General features: G+C 42.9%; 2 protein-coding genes across 3 annotated transcripts in view; one reads left to right on the plus strand and one right to left on the minus strand.

Moving 5' to 3' along the window:
- Positions 1-64: 64 nt before the first annotated feature.
- Positions 65-2,553, minus strand: LOC135704745 (myoneurin-like). Its single transcript, XM_065226226.1, has 5 exons — positions 1,591-2,553; positions 1,108-1,519; positions 949-1,039; positions 797-889; positions 65-656 (listed from the first exon to the last, which is right to left on the minus strand). Exons 1-5 carry the CDS (start codon positions 2,440-2,442, stop codon positions 98-100), a joined length of 2,007 nt encoding a protein of 668 aa, XP_065082298.1. The 5' UTR covers positions 2,443-2,553; the 3' UTR covers positions 65-97.
- Positions 2,554-10,292: 7,739 nt separating this feature from the next.
- Positions 10,293-17,268, plus strand: part of Sbf (SET domain binding factor) — a 42,209-nt gene continuing 35,233 nt past the window's right edge. Inside the window, exons 1-2 of one of the 2 annotated variants that reach the window (XM_065226233.1) lie at positions 10,293-10,565; positions 10,995-11,543. In XM_065226233.1, the coding sequence (XP_065082305.1) occupies positions 11,489-11,543 (55 nt within the window). In that variant the 5' untranslated portion in view covers positions 10,293-10,565; positions 10,995-11,488. Of the gene's footprint in view, positions 11,544-17,268 lie in introns of both variants that reach the window. The other variant, XR_010517803.1, reaches the window with a different exon arrangement.

Consider the following 17,268-nt stretch of genomic DNA (forward strand, 5'->3'; position numbering starts at 1 on the left):
AAACCAAATCAACCCAAAAAAAAAAGGCTTTCTTTTCATCCGTTCTACCATGGATCGACATTGGTTGTGTTGTTAAATAAAATCTCTTTTTGTAAACTCACCCGTTGATGATCCGAATGTTGGTGTAATCCCCTTCGATCATTCCCGGCATCTGGTTGGCCGTCAGAACCGTGACCACTTTCAGCAGCGGATCGTCATCGTCGGTGATGACGCCTCCGCCACCCGGTCCGCCTCCCATGCCGTGGTGAATCACACCGCAATCGTCGTCGTCGTCATCATTGTCCATGATGGCCCCAATGGAGGACGCCGACGTCGGAGGTGATGGATCGTTCTTCGACGAGATTATGTAATCGCCTATATTTACAAGCTGTCCGAACGGGTTAGAACCTCCCACTGGATCCTCCAGCTGGAAGTCATTGCTCCGGGTGTCATCGACTATGCTGTCCGCCATGAGCTGATCTACATGACTTGAGACCTCCGATTGTTCCAGCTTCAAGTCGTGATCGTTTGTGATGGGATTGTCCAAAGTGTTGCTGTCTACACTGGGAAGAATTTTGTTGAGGTTGCTGTTGGTGGCGGAGTTCGACCGCACGTGGATGTTCAGATGGGCTTTCAAGTGGTGAGACTTGGCGAAGCGTTTGTCACAGTCTGGACAGCTGGAAAGATGGCCATTGTGATTGGATTAGACTCATGTGCAATTCGTGGGATCTATTCTCAATCTAGTGGCTCAGAGACTCAAGTCACTTGAGTGAACATAGACCTCCATGTCGACCGTTGTCTTGTCGTTTATACTTACGAATACTTTTTGACTCCTGTGTGAATCAACATGTGACTGTTTAGCACGTGTGAATAGGTGAAGCTCTTGTCGCAAACTTCACAAACATAGGGTCTAAAATGCAAGCTATCATTAGAAATACATGTCCAGCACCTTCCCTCACACCCACCCACCTCTCTCCCGTGTGCGTCCGCTCGTGTTTGATCTTACTGCCAAAGTCGGAAAACTTCCTCTCACAATATTTACATTTGTACGGTTTCGCACCTAGAAAACGAAAGGAAATGATCAATTTCCGATTTTCTCATCACCCGCTCGCAGAGCAACACGCCCACCCGTATGTATCCGCATGTGCCGCCTCAACTCGAACGGCACCACAAACGCCTTCTCGCACTCGGTGCACTTGTACGGCTTGTCGCCCCGATGCCGCCGCATATGCGTCTCCAGGGCGTGCTTGTACTTGTACGAACTATTGCACAGCTTGCAAACGTGCTGCTGTTTGATTTGCTTGAGGTTCCTCTTGACTCGGATAACCGTTTCCATCGACCCATCCGGACCGGGCTTGGTTACCACATTTTCGATCGTTGGCTTCTCCTCATTGGGAATGTTTGCCTTTCGAATGGTTTGGATCGTTTTGATCGGGTTCATCGTCGGTTGATTTGTATTGGTGGCGGTTTCATTCGATGATGCTTTGGATTGGGGAAGCTTCTGAAAATATTGATCGCTATCTCCGACGTCATCGTCATACTGAAAGATGGAAATCATCCGTTTTCTAAATAGGCCTTAATCCAAAATAGAAGCAAAAAAAAAATACCTACAATAATTTCCCATGCCTCGGCATCATTTTCGCGCTTGATGTTGGCCAGCTGGTTCAGAATATCGTCCTCCTTGTCCACGTATACTAGTTCCGCATTGAAGAAGATATCAGCACTGCTATCGTCCTGCGGCTTCTTGCTCTCATTATCGACAGTGTGACTATCTTCCCCTTCAACCAATCCATACATTAGCTTCGATCGCTCTTCCTCTCCCTCGTCCATATCAGCCTCCTCTACATCTCCAGCTTGGGAAGCCTGGGAAGGCGGCAAAACATCGTCATACGTTATCAACGAATCATTATCATCGTCGTCGTCAAACAGCGGTTCCGGTGATACTTCCCGTGGACCCACACTACCAGACATCTCATCGTCCTGTACTTCGTCTTTAATCGTCGGCTCCTCCGGAGGAGCACAAATTAAAATCTCTCCATTATTCTCCAGCAACACTGCCTTCTCCTTCGACACCAACTTCACATTCAACCCCGATGGCGGCTTGTAACTGTACAGAACATCCGAACTGATCGGAATCTGAATCTCCGATGAAAACGAATAGGAATCTTCCTCAACCTCCTCACCATCTCTTCCGTTCGTCGCCACCTCCCGGTACGATTGTAGGATCGCATCGGAGCTCTCGCAATTCACCCGGAACCGGTACGCCACATCCAAATCTCGGATACACTGCGAGCAGATCTGATCCGGCAGGGAATCGTCCTTCCGGATCTCCACACTGGTGCATTGCATCACTTTGTCACAGTAGCTCAGATTCGATTCCGGACAGATATCGAACAGGGACCGGATTTGGCCCTCCTGTAGGCAGATTCGACAGGTGATGTTCCATTCCGGGTTCAGCGACATGCTGTATGGCTTTTGCACACAATCTTTTCACTCAAGCCACTCTACTCTCTACGCTTAGCAATATTCGCCATGAAAATAATAATCCTTACTAGGACTTTATCCTAAAGTGGATTAATAAATTATTAACAACTACTTTTCCAAACAATCGAAAGCGATCTGTTTGTTTTTATTTTTTCTTTACTCGAAATCGTTGTTTGCGTTAAATGACATTTTCAAACTGTGTGCTGGTGTGCGAGAGAGGGCGCGAAAGCGCGGAAGTCATCACGCAAGCGTCACGAAAGGGTTGCGTCACGAATCTTTTCCCGGGAATTTTGATTTTCCAACACGGTTACCGCTTAACGCAAAATACTCAACGACTATTGAGAAATGGCCGTAAAAGCTGTACGCAGATAATCACCACTGCATGATGATGATAAGGTTGACAGACTGCATAGGAAATTCATGGAAATTAGCTGTTACCGCGAGGCAATTAATTTATGGATCAAGTCTATAATCCAACCCGCATAGTTGCATAAGCCTTTAGCTGATGTCGATTCAAAAGGCCAAGGAAAAGAAATGAAAAGTAGGCCAACGACAACTCGATTACATAATCTGACTGCACTATTTACTAAGGATGCATATGCACTTGAGTAAGATAAACACGCCCACACGCGACATATCTGCGCATGTAGATTAAGATAGTTTCCCTATATGTTCATCCTCCACGAAGGATAATAACATAGAGGTAACTCTAAGACTAGAAGGTCCCGAAATAACGTGCTCAACTTTTTGGCTCAGCTCTGGTACTCTCTTCGGTCCCAAGCTAATCGATTCACTCCTCGAAACATAGGAAAAACCAATAACCCCTCATTTTAGCTGTCAAACTTTCATAGCGAATCAAAACAAACATTGCGTAGTACTAGAATTTCGACTAGAATGGGGAACGTTAATCGTTTGCTTGGGACCAATAGGCTAGTCAAGTAGTAATCCAATTTAAAATCGTTAGTTTCGAATTGATTGTTGATAATAATCTAATGTTTAAACGTTACAAATGTTCGAATGCTTATTTGCAGAGCCATATCAACAATCAATACGAAACTAACGATTTTAAATTGGCTCACCACATTAGTAGCCTATTGGTCCCAAGCAAACGATTAACGTACCCTATTCTAGTTGAAATTCTATTACTACACTATGTTTGTTTTGATTCGCTATGAAAGTTTGACAGATAACATCAGGGGTGTGTGGATTCATGCAGAACATGCAGGGGTGAGTGAAATAGCTTGGGACTGCTTGGGACCGTTGTTCTGGTACTGAGTGAGCCAAAAATAATAATGATTTTCTTCGGGACCCAGTGGTCTTAGAGTTACCTCTATGGCCATATCGGATCTGAGTTACAAAAAGCAATAAATTCATGAGCATATTGAGAAATCCCGGTTCTAAAAGGACATAGTATATACACACAAAAAATAAAAATAATTTTAGTAAAAATATCACATTTTTAAATTAAAAGTTTCCCGAATTTCGTGTTATGCGACGTGACGATGCGAAGATGAGAAACCCAAAGGATGAGCTCAGCTTTCACATCACCCGGGAATGCTAATGAACATACCGTTTCCATAGTTTATTCCTAGTTGATATCAAGGTAGGTTTCTGAACATTTTGATAGTACTACAATACTAAATTCACTATAATTATTCACTTCCAGGTAAGACAAATATCAGCATATTTAAAAAATAATATCATAGCACTGGCACTACGTATACACTTGGAATATTCTATTTTGAAGCCGCAGATTGCTCCCCTTTATACAACGTTGCACCCGGGCATCGTCATGTCGACCACCTGCTAGGATTTCCATAATGCACAGGTTCTCTCTGCCGGAGTACTTTCTTGCTGTTCTGTTCCGACCAAAAAGGGTTTTTCGGAATGACGATCGTCTTCGGTGCCTTCTCGTTCGTTTTTTTTGCTAACTAACCATGTAAAGAAAGTCAACCGTGCCGCTGCCGAGAACGACAGAAACTGCTCAACTCAAATGCCGTGTGTGAAGGATGTTAATTGGCCCGAAGCGGAAACCCATTCCAGTTCCAGATATAATCCGCCGACGTTGACTCTCTGACTCTTCCTGGCAGACAACTCTGGAGTACACAGCAAAAAAATTTAATATCGATCAATGTAATTCAAGCTCAAGCTGATGTATGAAATAATGATGTAATAGCAAAAAGCAGATACAATATTACATCAATGGATGTAATTTTGTTCGCAAAATCGATGTACATCGTACAACGTTATATTACACAACCGATGGATTGACATGGTTGCAGCAGTTTGGATGTAATATTCAACAACTTTTTTTTCTGTGTAGCATGATAGCATAGCTACGATATAAACTGTAAAATAACAACTATTGATGTTAATAAACATGTTTATGGACCTTCAATCTGTTGTCAAAAGCTTTCAAGCAATATTTATATGCATATAAAAGTGAGTATAAAATGAAAACGAATGTTTTAATATTAAACATACTTGTTTTTAAATTAAAATCGTTCAAGCACAGACAAACAGACATAACACTTGCAAGTTGTTCATCGAACAAGCATTTAACAGACAATTTAAAAGTATCGTAGTTGGTAGTACCGCCACCTGTAGAGCGCAAAGTCAATTCCCTTGTGTTTGACGTTTACACACTACCGCCACCTGTTCAGTGTAGTGCCCACCACAGTGTACTCAACAGATGGCGGTAATGTTTTAGCGACGATGTTTTACAGTGAGAAATATTCAATGAGTTATGTCTGTTTGTCTGTGGTTCAAGTATTACCTCGACAGTCCTACATTTTTAGTTTGACAGTTAAACAACTCGGTTCAAAAGTTCATACTTTTAAAAATATGAATAAGTAACGTTTTTGATTTAAGAACGTGGAAGCTTGAACTTTGAAATGTTTCCGCTTTCTACAAAAAAGAACCAATGCCAACTTTTAATTTCGCTAACGACTTTTTTTAATTTAGTTAATGAATTCTCTTTGTGTATAAGGACTCGAAAACATAGATTAGCCCTTTTTAAGCCCGCGTAGAAATTCGATTATAACTAGCAGAAATTAGCTTAATGTTCGGTATTGAGAGAGACATGGGAAATTCCATAGTGACAGAAAATCATTTTACATAATTATAGATCGCTAATGTAACACATAGATTTAAGATCACCTTGCACAGAATGGAAAATAAAATTAAGTTCGTAGGTTACTCCAAATTCTTCCGAAAGAATTTTCGGCCTAGAAGCGAAAACTTCTCTCCTTAACCGGACAAAAAAAGTAGCTGCTAGAATCAAAAAACTGTGTCTGAACCAGAAAGTGAAAAACTCTCTCTAACGGGAGAAGAAAGTAGCTTTTGGCCGTGACATTAGCATTACAACACAATTTTCATCAAACCTGCAAAACACCCTTCCAATAGAGATTGCTAAAGTGTGATTGTGTCAGTGATTTGTTTTCAGATTAGTTGAAAATAAACCATCCACTCATCTCTGTGTGCTAGATAGAGAAAGACGATTAAACGTCAAAAAGGTCTATGAGGTTTTTGTTTTTTTCTGATGAAAACATTTTGCGTATACGTTAAAGAGACTGTGCAAAACTTCGAATTGTGTGGTCCTCCTCACTGTTCTTCATCAGTAGTTCTTTCGTGATTAGTGTGTGAGTGATGACCACGTTTTGCGTTCATTGCTGCAATCGATGCCGATACTGCCATTCAATGAAATCACTGGAAGTGGATCCCGTTCTGGACTGATGGAGGAGGCTTATTAGATAGTGGAAGATAAAGTGTTTATTGTGTTGTACCTTTTGACTATAGTTTTACGATGTTTTGCATGGTGAACAAGAATCCTCGGCTCTGTAAAGGTAACTCGATTGAGCCTTATCAAATAAATCAAAAAGCAAAACAATACAATTTTTGGAAACCGTAACAACCATGAATTTCCACCCAGTCTCACCCGAGGTCCCACCATGTTTTCTTCAAAAGACAGTCAGCTCAGAGCACATCCTAAAGCCTGTCTGAAGCAGCTCATTATTCCGCGTAGCTGCGTATACCAAAATTAGGGTACACACTACTGTGCTGAGAATGGTCAACATTGCATGCATAACAACAACCCACTCAATCAATTCCACATTGCCCAAGCTAAAGCATTTTAGCATCCAGAAATACTCGGAAATACCATCCGGCTGGAGCTGCTCGTTTTGATACTGTACTGTTATTTTTCACCTGATTGCTTTCACGATGGCCATTCCATCATCCAGCATAGAAAGTTGCAACAACGTTGTTGCCAGATGCAACAGCTCGACCGCACGAAGGTAATAAATGGTAATAAGGTCCGCTACGAGAGCTGATGATGAAGTGAACTTTAGCCAAGACCTTTAAGTGGACGTGTCCCTTCAATTTTCAAGCTTCCGATCCTACAAGAACCCTTAAACCAGATGCTTCAACCAGTTGGGAGCGCTAGTTTAAATGTATTCTTACGAGCTCTTTACTTGCAATTTGTTAAGTATTGGTTCGATTTCCTCCAGAAGGAGTGTTCAAGACCTAGTACCCGCGCAGTAGGGGCCTTAAATCATTGAATTCAGTCCTTCTTTGGAAACTGAACTAATACTTGTTGGAAAGGATTTGGGGTTTTGGGAAAATGATAGCCTGGCTGTGGTTACTTCAAGACTATGTTTATTGAATCCAAATGTTTTCTTATATACTAGATTTGGGCCCTAAAACTCGCATCACGTGGTCCTGATTGTTTCCTATCATTTTGTTCCTAATTGGATCGTTCTGGCAATAAAGATATGTTGAGGTCAGGGTTGAGGTTTTATTACCTCAGAACAAATGTAATTATTGCCGTTCAATCTCAACTCGTACGGCTCACATACGCGCCAGCTACCAGGGATCTTAATTACTCGATCCCTTCCAACCGACTCCTTATCTCGGGACTATAAAATTGTCTTGCTTTGAGAGTATAGTCCATTGGGATTTCAAACGCACGGCCCTACCCGTGAACCCAAGTGAAGCGCGGTATTCGATCGTTATTTTCCTATTAGCTACCTCGGTTCCAGTAGTTCTTCCCTATGCGTGTCTTATCAATGCACCTCTTTTAGTAGCACCCGTTCAGTAAGTCGGCAGGGAACATGATCCTCGTGCGCAGCTAGGTGCGTTATCTGAGCTAGGTCCGAGCCGGCTTTAACGATGCAAGCTAGGAACGTTCGAAAATGTTCTAATCTTCTAGGCAAGTGCGCGCTCCATAAGCGGCTTTTGGTTCGGTTGTCTGTTGACACTGAATTGTTTTATTTTATTTATTGCTCTTGGCGCAAGCCCTACTCCGGCTGCTACTGTGCAGCTTTGGCTAAGGTTTTATTACTTTCTCTCTTATTTCTTTGCGCTTCCTTCGAAGTGAATAATCTGTACTTGCCCGGATATTTTACTTTCTTCCTACTCATTCTCTCAAGATCAATGACCGACCGTGGAAACTTCTAACTGATTATCGATTTTCAAATAATTGCAATGTTGCGTTCGTAACAAACGTTTCGCAAATCTTGACAAATTCCGAGGAAAAGTAATTGCGCAGCCTTGTACAGCAGCCAAGGGGTTGGTCACTCCGCACAGTGTGCCAAGATCATATTTGGGCACACATGGGCACGCTAATTGACACAGTTTGGCACCCATGGTAGGAAACATTCATGATCTTTGAAGTTACTGGCATCACTGTACTTTCTCTGCGCCTGCTCAGCACATGTGTCAAATCATCTCTTAGTTCCCCAAAACCGAGCTGGATTCCCCACTAGAATCGCCAACAGTGCATAGGCACAGGCATTATCCTGTCCGAACAGTTATTTATTCCACGCAATACATACCAAAATCAGGGTAATCGCTAATGATTAAAATCGCATGTATAATTACACTCCACTCAATCAATCCCACATTCCACACGAAACGAAAATCAATTATTTAATTCATGTGTTTCACTTATACATTTTTGCCAAAGCATCAGCCTTATACATTCCATAAGACTAACCGCATAGGTCCTATTAGAATGCATAAAAGGTATGTGTGACCGCATATACATTTCATTTGACACATTATCTCTATTAACTTTTTGCAAGGCGTCTGCTTATTAGTTGACTTATACATTTTATGAATAATCAGCAATGGAAATTTGCCAAAAGGTATAAGGAGATTTCTATCCGTGCACAAAGCACCGGATATGATATGAAAAAATATCAAAATTGTGTTCGTTTCACTGTAGCTTTGTGTGGCAGATGAGAAATGGCCAAGGATGGATTAAGGAAGATAAACGGCTCGCCACAACTAGCTGCTCTGTCTTGTATCGGATATTATGCTAGTTTTAGTTTAGTTTCGCCGACTGTCGCTCCACGAGCTCATGCAACCACTGACGAAGTCAGTCTTTAGCAGAGGAACACTTCGTCTCATTCTTGGCCTCCTCAAATCTTGTATCCACGTTGTACCAGTTCGATGTCAGTTAGCCTTCTGATCTCCGCAGCTGATTTCGATCCCCGAAAGAGTTCCAGCGATTTCAACATTCACAGCCGCTTTCCCCGGCGGCTGTTAATTCCCAATGCCATCAGATGCGTTTTGATGCTGTCTTTGCTTTGGAACTCCATCACCTTTTCGAGGGGATCCTCTAATCGGGTCAATTTTTTCAGCCTCTGGATCATCGGCTTGGTTTGTATTCCACTGCTTATTGTATTCTTCCTTCAAAACAATATATTCGAACTGTCAAATGAAACGGATTGCCAAGCATGCCATTATTCACAAGCAAACAAAAGTCAGTACGATGACTGGCACTCTCTTTACCGCTGGCACTGCTGCGGCATACGTGAGACACACTGAGAAAAATTTGGTACAAAATAAATGTGTAGAGTGACCACCCCTTGACAGCAGCTTAAGTTCCGTTCCTCGGATCGCATTCTTCTGGTCGAGCTCCTGGTATTATTTTCTCGGCAAGAAAAACAAAGCTGCAAGCTGTCGGAATACCAAACATGTAGTTATTCACAGTTTTGGGCGTGACAAGATGACAAATTAACAACATCGACTTGAATCCGATCGATGATGTTAATTTTGTCGACTTGTCACTGCCAACTTTGTTTCCCAGTTTTTGGGTGGGTTCAGTTTTGACTAATCTGGGTTTTACCTAAATTTGGGTATTTTTTTTAAATAGCGTGTGCCTATTAAAATTAATAATTGACCACTCTGTCAAGCAGTTTTGGGGTGACTTTCTACCAGCGATTTAAAAAAACTGGACAAACTAATTTCTATTGTTTTATGAAACGTACAAATCTTTGCTACTTTTCTCGTGGTTCTAAAAGAAAAAATCTCAAAATAATGTTTTATTTCAAAGTTCGAGTGTAAACGTCATTTTAACTGCTCGAATGAAGTGGTTAATAATTAACCACTTTATTCGAGCTTTTAAAATGACGTTTACTACCACTCAAACTTTGAAATAAAACATTATTTTAAGATTTTTTCTTCTAGAACCTCGAGAAAAGTAGTCAACATTTGTGCGTTTCATAAAAAATAGAAATTATTTGGTCCAATTTTGTGAAATCGCTGGTAGAAAGTCATGCCAAAACTGCTTGGCAAAGTGGTCCATTAATCATTATTAATAATTTATTATCCGGGAACTATGACGAAGTGAATAATAATTCCCGGAACCTAATCCTTCTGCAAACTGCAATTTGCGTAACTGTCAATTGACGTACCGTCATTTTTCTTCTTCACGCAACGTTTTAATTTTGTTCGTTTGTGTGTGTGAAATCAATTGTCAAACATTTTCGAACGACAGTCGCCGAGAAGTAGTAGCAGCAGCAGTAAACGGAGCCAGGCCAGGTCAGTCAGAAAGGAAAGAAGTTCGGTCGAAGTGTGATGGTAGTGCAGTGACTAGGCACGTCCACCGTCGTTGTCGTTGTCGTTGTCCCGTCGAGTTTGAGGAAGCAAAGACAAGAGGAAAAAAAATCGGAGTGCTAAAGTGCGTTTTTCATGTTTTTTTCGGAATTGGATTCGATCAGTTTGGTGGATTTTGCGCTCAGTACTAGTCGTCGGATCGGATCCGTCCGAAATTCCGGGTGTGGAAACGGGAAAAGCGTAATCGCCAATACTAGCTGGTAATCACAAGAAAGGAAAAACGGGTGAAAAAAGAAAGGCGATTGCTCGCTCTCTCCCCTGAAAAAAAAGTAGAAGAAGAAAACAACTAGCTGTGGTTCTTGTGTTGTTGGCTTGGAGCAGACAGGGAGCTCCTCCGCCCGCGCCGTCGTTTCGTTCCATAGTCGCGGGTGGTGGTGGTGGTGGCGGAGTGTTAATATTTAGATTTTTTTCGGTGTTCATTTCTGGGGTGCGGTTCCAAAAATAAGATCACTTCCCGTTTTCCCGTTTCGTTGATCCCGTGCGGCGAACAGCGGATTGTGGTTCTTTGCTGGAGGAAGTTTGAGATTTTTTTTTCTGGTGGTGTGAAATCTGAGCAAGAATTCGAGTGTTATCAGCACACACGAATAATAATGGCCTCTGACAGTGTATTCGGGTGCTTGTCTATCTAGTGTCCAGTTGTCGGGAAAGATTGCAGGGAATATAATGGAGTGAGCAACGGGAGGAACGCGCTATTAGTAAGCAAGTGACAGGGAAAAAACCCGAGCAAGTCAATTCATAAAAATGGTGGACAGTGGTTGACATTCTTCGGTTGAATGTTGTCTTCATCGCTGTTGGTTGCTTTTTGTTGTTGTTGTTATTCGTCGACATCATCATCGTCATCATCGCTTGTGTGCCGTATGTGCGCGAAGGGATGACAGCATAATCGTCTCACAGCAGGAAGAAGAAGAATAAGTAGAACGAATCCATAGAGTGTAACAATTCTGGGTTTGATAGTCTGAAGAAGATCGACCAAAAGGATAGCCGAAAGAAGAGGCATACATTATTAATTGGAGCTGTGCTGTGGAGGAACCCAGAAGCAGCAGTAGTTCGAGACGCAGACGGCAGCGCGTGGCGGCAGGTGGAGAGACGTAGCGTAAATTGGTAGCAGGAATCATCCACCGAAATGTCACGGCTAGCCGATTATTTTGTGATTGTCGGATACGATCATGAGAAAGAACGTAAGTTGAACGGTTATTGCTACTCTTTACTTGCTGTAGCTATAGATATATGCGTACGTACGTGCCAGTTTCGAAATTAGATCTACAAAACACTGTGCATTCATATTCATAGGCATCAATTATTATATCGTAGTTGTGCGATCATTCTACGTCTCTGAGAGCAGCGCTGATAGTTAGTCCGGTCAGAGCAATTGGTATTATTAATTTATGAGGAATGTACTCCACAGTGCACGGAGCAATCTTTGGATGCAATTCTTCTAGTTTCTATACGGAAATATAATAGGTTCAATGCATTGGAACTTGAGGGCAGCCAATTTAGAAGTGTGGCAGCTCCTATGTCCGTCGTTTCTTTGACATTGGCTTTGGCTGCGGAGTTGGAAATGCCTCCAACTCCGACCCGACTCCATAGCCCTGGGGCCTCAGTGCGCAAATCAAAACGAAGCATTTTTTGTATAAAACGACTTGCGTTTCGAAATGAGGCTCCTGGTTTTTTCATCTTCTCTATGAAGTCACAAATTTAACTAATCCCGAGATAACGTTTCGATAAGAGGTTTGAAATTTGCTCAAATAGGAGAAATTACGACTTCGACACTTCTTCTTCTTATTCGTATTTCAAGCTTATTTTACTTATCGCATATTAGCTTATTGCGTGCTCTCAACTTAGTGTTCTAGATGCACTTCCACAGTTGTTAATTGAGAGCTTTCGATCAGTCCGCATTGTGCTATCTTGCCGAGCGAATCCATTTGCTTTTTGCTGAATGAAGTGTTACTTCTACCTAAAGCTGCAACAAACTTAAACAGCACCTTTAAGTGCTCAATATGACCTGCAAATGTTCTACCTTGTTCGACTCTTATTCCTCTTCGATCCTTGTTTGGACTTTACCCGAGGAAATCCGGCTTGGACATCGACTTGGAAAATTCTTCTTCGATCCTTCGGATTCTTTTTAAGGCCGCCGTGGCGCCTAAACGCAAAAGAAAATGCCAATCTCTTGATCCTCCTTCTGATGAAATTTATTTGAGCAATGATCATTTATCCAGGCAAAATTCCATTAAACATTCCCGGCTTAATGTCAAGAAGCAAAAGGTCCCACCTATTGCGATAACCACTTCCAATTTCCATGCTCTTCGCACGGAACTTTCGAACTTCGTTAAACTCAAGTTTTCACTTCAAATTGACCGTCGGGGTGTATTGGCTGAAACTGGGAAACAACACACATTTACCACTTACGACACCAAAACTGAACGTCTCTTCAAGGTGGTCTTGAAAGGTATGTCCAGTGGTGAATCCCTGGATCAGATCAAACATGAATTGAGAAAATTACTTGAAGTTGAGCCTGTCCAAGTAATCAAAATAAAATCCCGTCCCGGCGATTAGCGCAACGGCATTTCTAATGATTTTTATGTAGTTCACTTCATGTCCAGTGAACTAAACAACCTTAAGGCCTTAGAAAAAGCTAGCCTTATGCTCCATGTCCGAGTGAAGTGGGAACACTTCAGGAAGACTGGAGGAAATTTCGAACACCTCATCCAGTGCCATAGATGGGGTTACGGAACAAAAAAAATGCTACATGCCAGCTAAATGCATGAATTGTGGAGATTCCTCTTATCATCGAGTTGCTGTTATAACCATGTAGTCATAGTAACAAATAAAGTGATTGACGAATCTTGAATGTGGGTGGGCTTGAGATTAGACTCATAATGTTCTGATCAGCAAGCAAAAACGGTTGCTCTAAGGCCACCGAGCATATCATATCACATTATACCGTTACTCAAGTTGTTATAACTATTCAAACCCGGCACTGACGACAACGAAAAGTTAAACAAGCGATCTTACCATATATTTTTAATGTGAATGGACCTGGGACCGCGTTTTTCTGATCAGTATGCAAGCCACTGCAACCGGTGATCTTTCAAATCCTAAAACTAAAAGCTACGAAAGAGTACTTAGGCCTTCATTAAGTTCCACTTTCACGCGACATTCAATGTTTCGATTTGCTCTTTACGCATGGTTCAGGCAATCATAACAAGCAATGACTTACATGGCGATTGTTTAAACCTTGGTTAAACAAGCTATTCATATGAAATTACGTTCTCGAATTTCACTTGGTATGTAATGAACAACAGAAATACGAGATAATTCATATAGTTTCAGCGGTTGATAGTTAATTTTAAATATACTAAAGGTACTGCCTACGGCGATTTTTACCATTTATCTAGGATATAATACCTTTGCCCGGCACGTCCACTTGAAATTCATGTCTGCTATCTGTCTCTGTTTGCAAAAATATCTAATAGCAATTACCTTTCTTGTAATACTTCCTACATTGCCATGGTCATCTGGTAGGAGGTTCGCGTCTAGTGCTTTCCCCAGGAACCGTTCACGGCCACCAGCTACCGCCCGTCCAGTCTTGGACGTATCCAGCGATCCTTCAGCTTACTCACAATCTACGACACTGGCGAGAGACCAGCAGACGAGCACTTTTGCAAGCAGTAAACTCGCTGATTCACGGCAACGTCAGCCACCGAATCGCCACCAAAACGCGACTGACACATTATCAGCACTTTCCCCGGCTAATTTTCCAACCGGACCGTGTTCAAACTCACACACGGTGACGAGACTCTCGATAGAACTACACGCCGAAAGCGTAACATCCGAACACGGCGAATCGGCCTCGTGGGAGGCAATGAAAATTACAAGCACACATACACACCGCTGGTTACAAAAAAAAAACACACCCGTGCAAAGAAACGGATCCAATAAACGTCACTCTCACGAAAGTAAACCCGTCGTCTTCGAACGGCAAAAAAAGGAACTCGGTGAGCAATTTTGCGATACGGAATTTCCACTGAAATTCAACCGACTGCGAAACACGTTCATAAACACTTTTAATACACTTTCGATCGAAAAGACTTAATTTTTAATAGGACAATTAAGTGAATAGGTCTGCTTGGTGTGATTTATTAATTTAAACTAAATTCATTCGTTACTACATATTATCATGGCATACTACAGCTTGTAGCTAATTCGACAGTGAGCATGCATAAGGGCGAATACGCGATGATCGATTCTCTTCATCGATTTTCTCTTTGCATTGCTACAGCTAAGTGAAACAGTTTTCTAGAATTTGTTCAATGCAGAGTTCAGAGTTCTTGACAAAATGAACAGGTTGTATTGGTTATCAAAAGCAACAGCTAACGCACCGAGAATCGTTAAATCTAGCGAGTTATTAACAAAAGAGAATATCGATGAAGAGAATCGATCATCGCGTATAGGCCCTTATGCATGCTCAATGTCGAATTCATCGGTTACTTCTCCATCATCCCCCCTTAACCGAGAATTCTATCAATCCCTATTGTTCGTCGTCCAACTTCAAGTTAAGGGACCGGCACCGCCTTTGTTAGAAGATCTGCTGTTTGAAGATGACTGCCAACGTGGTCCAACTTGATAATCTTCTCTTCCAGTTTCTCACGAACAAAGTGATGTCGGATATCGATATGCTTACTGCGTGGTGAATATCCGACTTCTCTTTCAGCAAGGTGAATCGCACTTCGGTTGTCGCAAAAGATGGTTATCTTGTTCCTGCCGTAGTCCTCTCCCCCAGATGGCTTCTTGTGCTGCCGCTGATACCACCATGTATTCAGCATCCGTCGTTGATAAGGCCACGGTTGATGGCTTACGACAGTTCCACGAAATCGGTCCACCTGACTGCATGAAGACGTACCCGGTGATAGAGCGTCGCGTCTCGATGTCGTTTCCCCAATCTGCGTCGCTGAATCCAACGAAACCGTTATCTGCTTGCTTGCGGTAGGTAAGCTTCATATCCTTCGTCCCTTTCAGATACCGCAAAATACGTTTTGTTGCTATCCAGTGTGGCTTACCGTGGTCGCTGCAGAAATGACTGACTGCGTTAACGGCGAAGCTGATGTCCGATCCGGTACATTGCGCTAGGAGCTGGAGACCTCCTAGCAGCTCCCGCAATGGAACTTTCTGCATCTGCTTCGATAGTTTTTGATTGTGATCTGCCGGGGTTGCTACTGTATTACAGTCACTCATGCCGAATCGTTCCAGCAGCTGTTGAATGTGCTGCTCCTGGTCCAAACACACAGTTCCGTCTCCTCGCCCGACTCGGATTCCAAGGACTGACTTTGTTGGCCAATCCGAGATCCTTCATCAAAAACTTCGTTGTGAGCTGCTTCTTCAAAGCATTCACCCACCGCTGGTTGTTGGAAAACATCAGTAGGTCGTCGACGTATACCGCCACAATGAGAATCTTCTCGTTTTCGATTTTTAAAATAGACACACGTGTCAAACTTCGACCGCGTGAGTTCAAAGCGCTTGAGTTCACCATCCAGCTTCTGGTTCCATACTCTACTGGCTTGTTTCAGTCCGTACAGCGCTTTCTTCAGCTTGCAAACCTTCTTCGGACTTCCGTTGGTGATAAATCCTTCCGGCTGCTCCATATATATGTCTTCGTCTTTCAGCTCATCTTGCAGAAATGCTGTGACTGCATCCATCTGATGTATCTTGAGATCCATTCTGGCAGCTAACGACTTCAAGTACCGGATGATAGCATACCGGACCACGGGTGAGTAAGTCTCCTCGCAATCGATGCCCTTGACTTGAGAATAGCCCAAGCGGGCTTTGTATCGCTCTGTGGATCCGTCGGGGTTCGTCTTGATCTTGAACACACATTTGCAGCGGAGTGCGCTCGATACTCCTCAACCATTGCGTCCTTCCAACGGTTGCTCTCATCGCTCGTAATCGCTTCTTGGAACGTCTGTGGCTCGACCTCGGGTAACTGGGAAATTTGGAAAGTTTCGTGAGGAAGAATACCGAAACCCAAATGAAAATCTTGATACTTGCCTGGAGTTACGCGCTCCCTCGCACTGCGCCTTACGAACTGTTGTGGGTCCTCTGTTTGTGGAGGAAGCGCACCAGGTTGTTGATCCACATCAACCAAAGTATCATCGTTGTCGCCATTCTCGGATTTGTTCCTGTCACTGAGCTCGTCCTCATCCGTTAGTGATTCGTGATCACCTTCGTCAACGCCCTATTCCTCCGCATCCACTTGTTCGTTCCGCACAACTATTTCGATAGGAGTTGCCTGTGCGACAGGATCAGCTTCTCTCAGCATTATTCGGTCTTCACTCCAAAATATCACGTCACGGCTAACTACTACGTTCTGCGCTTTAAAACTGTACACCCTGTTCGCTTTCGAGTTCTCGCTGTAGCCCATGAATATACACCGCTCAGACTTCGCAGCCAACTTCCGTCGCTTTTCTTTGGGAGCGTGCACCATTACCTCGCTTCCAAACACACGAAGGTGCGATAAATCGGGACGATTTCCAGTGAACCTTTCCTCGGGACTGACCGGTACGCCTTTTGTCGGTGATAGGTTGACCACGTAAGAAGCAGTGGCTACTGTTTCCGCCCAGAATCGCTTCTCTAGTTCAGCCTAGCATAATGCTAATGCTTCTTGCTCGCTCCACTAACGTGCGGTTAATCCGCTCTGCTAGCCCGTTCTGCTCCGGATTGTACGGAACCGTGGCGCATCTCCCGATTGACGTACTCCTTGCCATTGTCCGTTCTGATCCGCTTGATTTGCTCACCCGTTTGGTTCTCTGCATACGTCTTGAAATCTTCGAACGCTTCTAACACATCTGCTTTTGATTTCAGGAAATAGACGAACGCCTTCCTGCTAGAATCGTCGATAGATAAACGTTA

Source organism: Ochlerotatus camptorhynchus, unplaced genomic scaffold, assembly GCF_037179485.1.
Source record: "Ochlerotatus camptorhynchus isolate MF236.1 unplaced genomic scaffold, CSIRO-AGI_Acam_v1.1 ptg000247l, whole genome shotgun sequence".
Classification (NCBI taxonomy): Eukaryota; Metazoa; Arthropoda; class Insecta; order Diptera; family Culicidae; genus Ochlerotatus; species Ochlerotatus camptorhynchus.